The 9,691-nt window shown below is 47.5% G+C and overlaps 1 protein-coding gene across 1 annotated transcript; it reads left to right on the top strand.

Annotated features, from left to right (window-relative positions):
- Positions 1-650: 650 nt before the first annotated feature.
- Positions 651-9,432, top strand: mpv17l (MPV17 mitochondrial membrane protein like). The gene is made up of 4 exons (XM_038820767.1): positions 651-1,103; positions 4,888-4,958; positions 9,094-9,123; positions 9,212-9,432. Exons 1-4 carry the CDS (start codon positions 800-802, stop codon positions 9,365-9,367), a joined length of 561 nt encoding a protein of 186 aa, XP_038676695.1. The 5' UTR covers positions 651-799; the 3' UTR covers positions 9,368-9,432.
- Positions 9,433-9,691: the final 259 nt, after the last annotated feature.

Below are 9,691 nucleotides of genomic sequence, written 5' to 3'. Positions count from 1 at the left end.
TTGAAAGTATTAGAGTTTAGTAAAAGTACGAACCTTTAGCCCGACGAAGGATTCTGCTACAGTGGAAGGATGCAAGGCCCCCAAGTGTGGAGACCTGGATCAGTGACATGGCGGGATTTATAAAGTTGGAAAGGGTCAAGTTTGCCCTGAGAGGATCAATACAAGGGTTCTATAAACGATGGCAGCCTTTTCTGGACTTCCTGGCTCAGAGATAGGTATCTTGGTCAATAGCAGCAGCAACCCGGGAGGGGGGGGGGGGGGGGGGGGGGGGGGTGGTGTTCCGTATTGTACTGTCTATTCTGTAACTTTATATTGTGTTAATTTGCGTTGTTGTTAAAATGCTGTGTTGTTCACGGAGGTGGGGCGAATGTTTATGATTGTTAATATTATTGTTATTTTTGGTATTTTACTATGGTGCGTTATTGTTGTATAAATTCAAAATTTTTCAATAAAAATTATTTCAAAAAAAAAGTACGAACCTTTATTCATCAATTTTGAAAAAGTAACCCGGGTCAAGTGAAGCAGTAACTAGTTAGATATATTCCACAAAGCCATGTGAAAGATATTTAACAGGGGTGGTGTCCTCAGGACTGAGTATGCAGAAGTTTAAGTGATGTCACACTGATCTCTGATCAGTAACAAAGGAGGAGTTCTAACAAGAGGTGGCTATAACCTTGTAGATTCCCTCTCTCTAGTTGTCAGCTGCCCTGCCCAATGTTCTCCGGAGGGTTTTTTTTGTGCGAGAAAGAAGAGGGCTTGCCTAAACCAAGTGAGCGAGTCCTCTGCAGATCAATGAGTGATGTGGAAAGTTCTCATCTCCCAGGTTGAGCGGTTCCCCTGGTTCTCCAATGTGGTCTGGTACAGCGGCATCTTCGCAGCGGGGGATCTGGCCCAGCAGAAACTTCTAAAACCCGATGATATCGACTTGAGGCAGACGAGAAATGTCGCCCTTCTGTCTTTAAGCTTCCATGGGAATTTTTTCTACCTGTGGCTGAAGTTGATGGATAAGGTGTTCCCCGGCAAGGGATTGGGCAGCGTCATACGGAAGGTGGTGTGTGACCAACTGGTGATGACTCCAACTGGCATCAGTGCCTATTACATAGGTAGGTACCTAGCCTGGGAAAGCAGCACCAGTCAATATCTAACTTGCGCCCACAAAGTGTGTGAGATGACCAACAGACTGAATGAGCTATTTTTAACCCAGAGCAAAGCTAAAATTCAGTAGTGTATGGGTGTTAAGCACATCATCGAAATGAATGTTTGTTCTGAAATTGTAAATAATCGACCAATGGAAATGTTTTTGATAGCAATAGTTATGGCCCTAAAATCCTAATGTGCCTTGGCTTTCTAACACTGGTATCTCTAATGTACAACTGCAACAGTTTAGAGAAAGTGTACAACCCTTTTGGGCAGAATGTGTTTGCCCTTGTTATTTAAATATAGTCCGAATTTTGGACATAAATGGAGGCCAGTAAACCCCTTCCCAAAAAAGCTTTGAGCCATGTGTAGTGCAGCATTGGATTAAGGGAATATAGTCGCAGGAACCCCCGCACAGCGCCCACACCTATCCTCCACCCCCTCAAAGAACCTGCTCATCCGTGCCACCCTCGTGTGACCTGTAGACCACCTTAAATTGTATCAGGCTGAGCCTGGCACAGGATGAGGGTGCATTAACTCTCCTCAGGGCCTCCTCCCATAATCCGGCCTCCCACTCCCCACCCAGCTCTTCTTCCCACTTTCACTTCACCTCCCCTATCGGGGCTCCCTCCCACTCCATCAGTTTCCCGTAGATCTCCGAAACTTTCCCCTCTACTACTCCTGATGTGAAGATGCCAGCGTTGGACTGGGGTGAGCACAGTAAGAAGTCTTACAACACCAGGTTAAAATTAAACGTCACTGTTTGGCGTCACTAGCTTTCGGAGCACTGCTCCTTCCTCAGGTGAATGAAGAGGTATGTTCCAGAAATATATATATAGACAAAGTCAAAATGCAAGACAATATTTTGTATGCGGGCATTTGCAGTCTCCTACTCCTGTTCTGGACAGTGATGGGTGTCCACTGCGGCCTGGTGTGCGTGGGCAGGGTGTTCCAGGTTGGGGGGGGGGGGGGGGGGAATCAGAGGGGTAATTGTGGGAGCCACCGCTGTTTGTCAGTCTAACACCCTCTCCCAATTCCTTACAGATATTGAACACTATGGCAGGGATGTAGGACTCAGAAGTTGCCCTCGTGGTGTTGGTGCTACGCGATGCGGCCAGACACCAGAGATGGCAGCAGCAACGTTTGCTAATGCTCGAGGCGACGGCCCATGTGCCGGACCTCGCCCCACACCCTGAGGACCCGGCCACCCATCAAGCCAGGGAGGGACCTAGAGGGGGAGTCAGGGGGGCCAGATGAAGATACTGCACGTATGTGCCCGTTTCCCGGGGAGCCTCCATGACAGCTAAATCCTGGGGCAGTCGGTCATCCCTGTCCTCTTCGAGGAACAGCCCAGGATGGGCAGCTGGCTCTTGGTGGACAAGGGATTTCCACTGAGGATCTGGTTAATGATGCCTGTACGGACGCTGGAGACAATGAGGCCCATGTGGCCACCTGGACTTACATTGAACGGTGCATCGGACTCCTCAAGATGCGGTTCTAATGCCTCAACCACTCCGGTGGTGGACTCCAGTACACCGCCAGGAGGGTCGCCCTCTTTGTGGTGGTCTGCTGTGCCCTCTACAACCTGCTGCACAGCAGCGGGGCGATGTGCTGGACGTTGATGATGAGGAACATGTGGCCACCTCCAAGAAGGAGGATGATGAGGAGGCGCCGGACCAGCACAGGCTGGAAAACGGGAATGTGGAGGATCCTGAGGCCGAGCTGAAGGCTGCAGGACATGCGGCAGCGGTGAGGGTCTGGCAAGCCTGGAGGGTCAGGGGGGCCTTCATACTCACCCGGTTCACTTAGGACGTGGTCTGGTCCATTATCGCAAAATTACCCACCCACTACCCCCATTTCCCACCATCCCAGGGTATGTGTCACATCACTCCAGGGTGCTGGGACTGCGTCGGCACTGTCAGCGGGTCACTGTCGAGGGCAGGAGGGTAATGATAATCTGCAGAGAGCTGAGCATCAGTGCTCCTCAATCTATAATATAGTCTGACCCCTGCCTGTCTGCTGAGTGCTCACTCACACCCATCACCTGCACGCGATGATGAATTGCAAAATAAAGAGACAGAGTATCCTACTGGTTGTGCACAAGGGTGTTTAATGTTCTCAACCCTCCCCCCCACCTCCATCACCCCCTTACCTGCCCCCCCCAACTCCCCTACCCTCCCGCACGCCCTACGCGCCCCATCTTGCCCAACCCTCCCCCAGTGCCCTCAGTGATCCTCGATGTGCTTGTCCCTCCACTATGTCGAGGTGTCTCCTCAGGATGCACATCTGAGGTGGAAGCAGCCAGCTCCTTACCTCGTCCAGTGGCCTTCGTTCCCAAGTCCGATGTTTATATGTTCCTAACAGCTTATGAATGGAAGTTCTCATCAATTTAATTAATTTCCATCAAAAGAATTCTGGTGGTACCTCAACAGGACAGACTGTGAATAAGCAGAGAATCAAAGTAGGCGAGGGTGGCACGGGACCACAGTGGTTAGCACTGTTGCTTCACAGCACCAGGGTCCCAGGTTCAATGCCCGGCTTGGGTCACTGTCTGTGTGGAGTCTACACGTTCTCCCTGTGTCTGCGTGGCTTTCCTCCGGGTGCTCCGGTTTCCTCCCACAAGTCCCGAAAGACGTGCTATTAGGTAATTTGGACATTCTGAATTCTCCCTCTGTGTACACGAACAAACGCCGGAGTGTGGCGACTAGGGGATTTTCACAGTAACGTCATTGCAGTGTCAATGTAAGCCTGCTTGTGACACTAGAATCATAGAATGTACAGTGGAGAAGGAGCCAATCGGCCCATCGAGTATGCATCCGTCCCTGGAATGAGCACGCTACTTAAGCCCATGCCTCCACCCCCTATCCCCGTAACGCAGTAACCCCACCTAACCTTGCTGACACTAATGGGAAATTTAGCATGGACTGTCCACCTAACCCGCACATCTGTGGGAGGAAACCGGAACACCGAGAGGAAACCATGCAGACATGGCGAGAATGTGCAGACTCCGTACAGACAGTGACCCAAGCCGGGAATTGAACTCAGGTCCCAGGAGCTGTGAGGCAGCAGTGCTAACCACTGTGCTACTGTGCTGCCCCTAATAAAGATTATTATTATGCCTACGGCACTGAATCCCGGGTTCGATCCCGGCCCCAGGTCACTGTCCGTGTGGCGTTTGCACATTCTCCCTGTGGCTGCGTGGGTCTCACCCCCCACAACCCAAAGATGTACAGATTAGGTCAGGGGTGGGCAAACTTTTCCGTGCAAGGGCCGCATTCAGAAATTCACAATTCACAAAGGGCCGCATAGTATATTAAGTAAAATAATTACTTCACCCGGTTATGATTCTGGGAGCCTCATATAGAACATAGAACAGTACAGCACAGAACAGGCCCTTCGGCCCTCGACGTTGTGCCAAGCAATGATCACCCTACTCAAGTCAACGTATCCACCCTATGCCAGTAAGTAACCCAACAGCCCCCCCACCCATTAACCTTTTTAAAAAAATTTAAAAAAAAAAAAAAATTTAAAAAAAAAAAATTTTTTTTTTTTTTTTTTTAATGACTTGGTGGGCCGCAGAAATACCTTTGGCGGGCCGCATGCGGCCCGCGGGCCGTAGTTTGCCCACCCCTGGATTAGGTGGATTGGCCATGCTAAATTGCCCCTTAATTGGGAAAAAAAATAATTGGGTATGCTAAGTTTATTGAAAAAAGGAGTTCTTTATTCTCATCCAACTACAATTTTGTTTAGGTATGAGTGCAATGGAAGGGAAACAAGATATCCTTGCTGTCTGGAGAGAAACATTCTGGAAAACATATCAGGTAAAAAGAAAACTACCAGCAAACCATGGTGTATTTTTCAGTGAAATTCAGCCCAACCCAACAATGAGCCTGATCTTGCTTTTCAAGTGTTGTTGCAATATATATTTGTTCTGAAAGCTAAGGTAAGGCCAATACTTGTCTGAAATAAAACAGGAAGTGCTGGAAAGATTCTGCAGGTCTTGGCAGCAATGTTGGGGAAAAAAGATTTTGAGACAGATATGACTTCTTCAGAAGTTCTGAAGGGCTTTGAAGGAGCGTTATTACATTCGACTCAAAACATGAACTCTTTTTCTCCACAGATACGGCTAGATCTGCCGCATATTACCTGCACTTTCTGCTTTTATTTCAGATTGTCAACATCTGCAGTATTGTGCTTTTACAATCCTTCACTAAAATCAGAGTATACGGCCAAAATCTCAGACTAGGGGCAGCACCGCGGTGCAGTGGTTAGCACTGGGACTACGGCGCAGAGGACCCGGGTTCGAATCCCGGCCCTGGGTCACTGTCTGTGTGGAGTTTGCACATTCTCCCCGTGTCTACGTGGGTTTCACCCCCGCAACCCAAAAGATGTGCTGGTTAGGTGGATTGGCACGCTAAATTGCCCCTTAATTGGAAAGAAAATGATTGGGTACTCTAAACTTATTAAAAAAACCTCTCAGACTAAAGGGACAATCCTTTAAAACAGAGATGAGGAGGAATTTCTTCAGGCAGAGGGTGGTGAATCTGTGGAAATCTTTGCCGCAGAAGGCTGTGGAGGCCAAATCGCTGAGTGTCTTTAAGACAGAGATAGATAGGTTCTTGATTAACAAGGGGATCAGGGGTTATGGGGAAAAGGCAGGAGAATGGGGGTGAGAAACATATCAGCCATGATGGGCTGATTGGCCTAATTCTGCTCTTATGTCTTATGGTCATGGTCTAAAATGGAAACTGATAGTATTTTGGCACAATTCAGGTTTAAGCACATTTTCGTTTCACGCATCTCTTTTGTGATTAAACTAATCGATTTTATTAACTTTCCTTTTCCTTTTCCTGAGGCCTCCTCAGACCACATGTCACTTACACCATGTAAAACCATCGGTGGGCACCCAATATCAGTTACAATATTTGCAACTTTAACCAGAGGTCTCTTCATGGTTCCCCTCCCACCCTGGGGGGAGCACCTTTCCATGTCCCAGTGTGGTGCATTAAAAGTGAAATACATTTCAATTCCATCTCAAACATATTGGCCTGGTTTTTGCAAGGGCACTCACTGCTGAACCTCAAAGAAAGATGCCCACAAGGATCTGACAATCTTTGTGACATAGTTTTCATCCTTCTCAGCGGCAGTTTAAGTTCCAAGTCAAGGACAAATCTCAACATGCAGCAGCAGTGACAACAGCAATAGGTAATTAGCCAATTACATAGGATTGGCCATGCTAAATTGCCCCTTAGTGTCCACTGGTTCAGTACAGTTATGGGGATTGGGCAGGGTCGTGGACCTGGGTAGGGTATTCTTTTAAAAAAATTTAGAGTACCCAAATCATTTTTTTCAATTGAGGGTCAATTTAGCGTGGCCAATGCCCTACCCTGCACATCTTTTGGTTGTGGGTGCGAAACCCACACAAACACGGGGAGAATGTGCAAACTCCACACGGACAGTGACCCAGAGCCGGGATCGAACCTGGGACCTCAGCGCGTGAGACAGCAGTGCTAACCACTAAGCCACCGTGCTGCCCCTGGGTAGGATACTCTTAAAAAGGGTATGTGGAGACTCGATGGGCCGAATGTCCTCCTGCCCAGTAGCTATTCTATGATTCTACATTGAAGAATTCTCAAAGCAAACCAAGAAATCTAAAGTACTAATACCCTTCACTTTTAATTCAAATCTTCAGGTAGTTAAATGAAGGGCACGACCTAGCTAAATGGGAACATAGTCCCGTAGCGAGCATGTTTAGAAACACCACGCAGCGCTCATTCGAGTAGGTACGGGGCCTCAGCGGAGAACCACCTGACAAGGCCACACAGAGGAGCTCCGTTCGCCGGAACTCTTCAGTAAGCAGGAGAGCGGGTTGCCATTTCTCAATGGCATCCCGATCTCTTGACACACCCGCCCCAAAGCCCCAACACACCTATAATAGTGTCCTCAGGCCCCCTCCAATCCCCACACCCGGGCAGGGTACCCCAGGCCCGCTCCACAGTGCAGCAAAAATGCCAGCTGGCACCTGAGCTGTGCCAGCCTGGGTACCAGCCTGGCACTTTGAAGATGCCCAGGTGGCACTGGCAGAGGTACCGCCAGGGTGCCAGTTCAGCAGTGCCAAGGTACAAACTGATTGGATTGGATTGGATTTGTTTATTGTCACGTGTACCGAGGTACAGTGAAAAGTATTTTTCTGCGGGCAGCTCAACAGATCATTCAGTACATGGGAAGAAAAGGGAACTAAACAGAATTCAAGAAAATACATGAGAATACATAATAGGGCAACACAATATATACAATGTAACTACCTAAGCATTGGCATCGGATGAAGCATACATGGGTGTAGTGTTAATGAGGTCAGTCCATAAGAGGGTCATTTAGGAGTCTGGTGACAGTGGGGAAGAAGCTGTTTTTGAGTCTGTTCGTGCATGTTCTCAGACTTCTGAATCTCCTGCCCGATGGAAGAAGTTGGAAAAGTGAGTAATCCGTCTGGTCCCCGTTTGTGGAGACCAGTACTGACCAGTGCTCACCTGAGATCTACAAGGTGAAGGGGTTAGATCCCAATGCCTTGGGCAGATCATAGGAATGCATGTTGGAGTGAGACAGCTAGTCTCACTCTAATATGCAGATTTGCCAAAAAGTGATCCGCCCACAATGGGCAGGGTTCACATTCTGACGTCTCAGGAGATCGGCATAGATCTTGCGAGGTGTGGCGAGCTGGGTAGATCCCGAAAGAGGGATCTCCCAGCATTTACCAGTTGCGCTGCACTGCGCCCACACTGCTTTTCAGGTGTAACGCAGCCGGTAGATCGCACCCAATGATTACAATTGAATTAAGGTAGAATAAAATAAAGATAAAAAAAACATGTTTTTTTATTCTTTAAAAGTCTGTGAAACTTATTATTATGGACAAATGTGACATTCCACAAATATAAAATTAGTTTCTCAGATTCAGTGAGGATGCCTGGCAGTAATTATAATGTTAAAAATCCAGTTACATCTCATTCAGCAAGATGTAACTTTCACAAGGAGTGCTCCAGCGAAGCCAATCGGACAAGCGTGCAAGTTCGCATCAGCACAGCCTCTCGAGAAGTGTAGGGTCACCGGAAGCAACTTCTGGATTTCCACGTTACTGTATACGTGCTTAGATTCCAGGAGCTGTCAGTTTCAGTGGAGTAATGTTGATGAATGCTGATAGTTTCACTGTTATTACCGCCACAACAAATGAACCATTGTACTTTAGTATAACACTGTCCAATTCTGCATGATTACTTATTGTCTTACCTATTGTTCTAAATGTCATTTTTTTCCCATTCACTCATGAGATGTGGGCAGTGCTGGTTAGACCAGCATTTATTGCCCATTTCTAATTGCCCTTGAGGAGATGGTGGTGAGCTGTCTTCATGAACCGTTGCAGTCCGTGTGGTGTAGGTACACCCACTGTGCTCTTAGGGAGGGAGTTCCAGGCTTTTTACCCAGTGACAGTGAAGGAACGGTGATATATTTCCAAGCCAGGATGGTAAGTGGCTTGGAGGGGAACCTCCAGGTGGTGGGGTTCCCAGGTGTCTGCTGTCCTTGCCCTTCTAGATGGTAGTGGCCATGGGTTTGGGAGGTGCTATCTAAAGCGGTGAGTTGCTGCAGTGCATCTTGTACATGGTACACGCGCTTGCTACTATGCATCAGTGGTGGAGGGAGTGAATGTTTGTGGATGAGATGCCAATCAAGCTGGGCTGCTTTGTCTTGGATGGTATCAAGCCTCTTGTTGGAGCTGCCCTCATCCAGACAAGTAAGGAGCATTCCATCACACTCCTGATTTGTGCCGTGGAGATTGTGGACAGGCTTTGGGGTGTCAGGAGGTGAGTTACTCGCCACAAAAATAAATAAATCCAAGTTTAGTGGTAAAATCAGTTTTTAAAAATTATGTATTAATTCAGATTTCAATCTCTGTTTTGTTTTCAGGTTGCTGTGATATATTGGCCTGTGGGGCAGGTATGTTTTATTGCAACCAAGAGTATGATTTTAATTTTCCACTTTCTTGCCATTTTGCATAGTTATGATGCATTTCCTCTCCTTCCAGATGATCAACTATGGCCTGGTCCCCGTCTTCTTCAGGATGGCCTTTTTTGGCTGCTGGTGTTTTGTATGGGTTATTTTCATGTCCAATTTGAGACAACATCAACGTGAAGCTCAGGGAACTGAATTTGGATTATTACGTACAATCAAGAAGTCATAGTCTGTGGATAGATAGGATCATTTGAAAACATTTTATTGAAATAAATGTGTTTATATTCTGCCTCACCGATTAAAATGTATTTTTATTTAACGATGTGCAGAGTGAGAATTCAGGTGTAAATAATGCGTTTGGACATTAGAGCATTTTATAGATTGCAAAAGGGAACTGAGGATTTTATACTGTCGGATTAAAACAACCGGCAACCAATTATTCAAATGTGGGGGGAGGGGCTGCGGCCATCGGAGCCTGGCAGAACAGGGTCTGAGTGGAGTTTTATTACTGTGTGCTAAGTGGTGTGCAGAACCCAGATACAGAAGCCTCACC

Source organism: Scyliorhinus canicula, chromosome 15, assembly GCF_902713615.1.
Source record: "Scyliorhinus canicula chromosome 15, sScyCan1.1, whole genome shotgun sequence".
NCBI lineage: Eukaryota > Metazoa > Chordata > Chondrichthyes > Carcharhiniformes > Scyliorhinidae > Scyliorhinus > Scyliorhinus canicula.
This window is presented reverse-complemented; position numbering and strand designations above follow the sequence as displayed.

Excerpts from the sequence above, each read along its gene's own strand:
- mpv17l (XM_038820767.1), top strand. The coding sequence starts at position 800 with ATGTGGAAAGTTCTCATCTCCCAGGTTGAGCGGTTCCCCTGGTTCTCC. Across the intron at positions 1,104-4,887 it reads CATCAGTGCCTATTACATAG|GTATGAGTGCAATGGAAGGG; the intron begins GTAGGTACCTAG and ends AATTTTGTTTAG. Across the intron at positions 4,959-9,093 it reads CATTCTGGAAAACATATCAG|GTTGCTGTGATATATTGGCC; the intron begins GTAAAAAGAAAA and ends TTTTGTTTTCAG.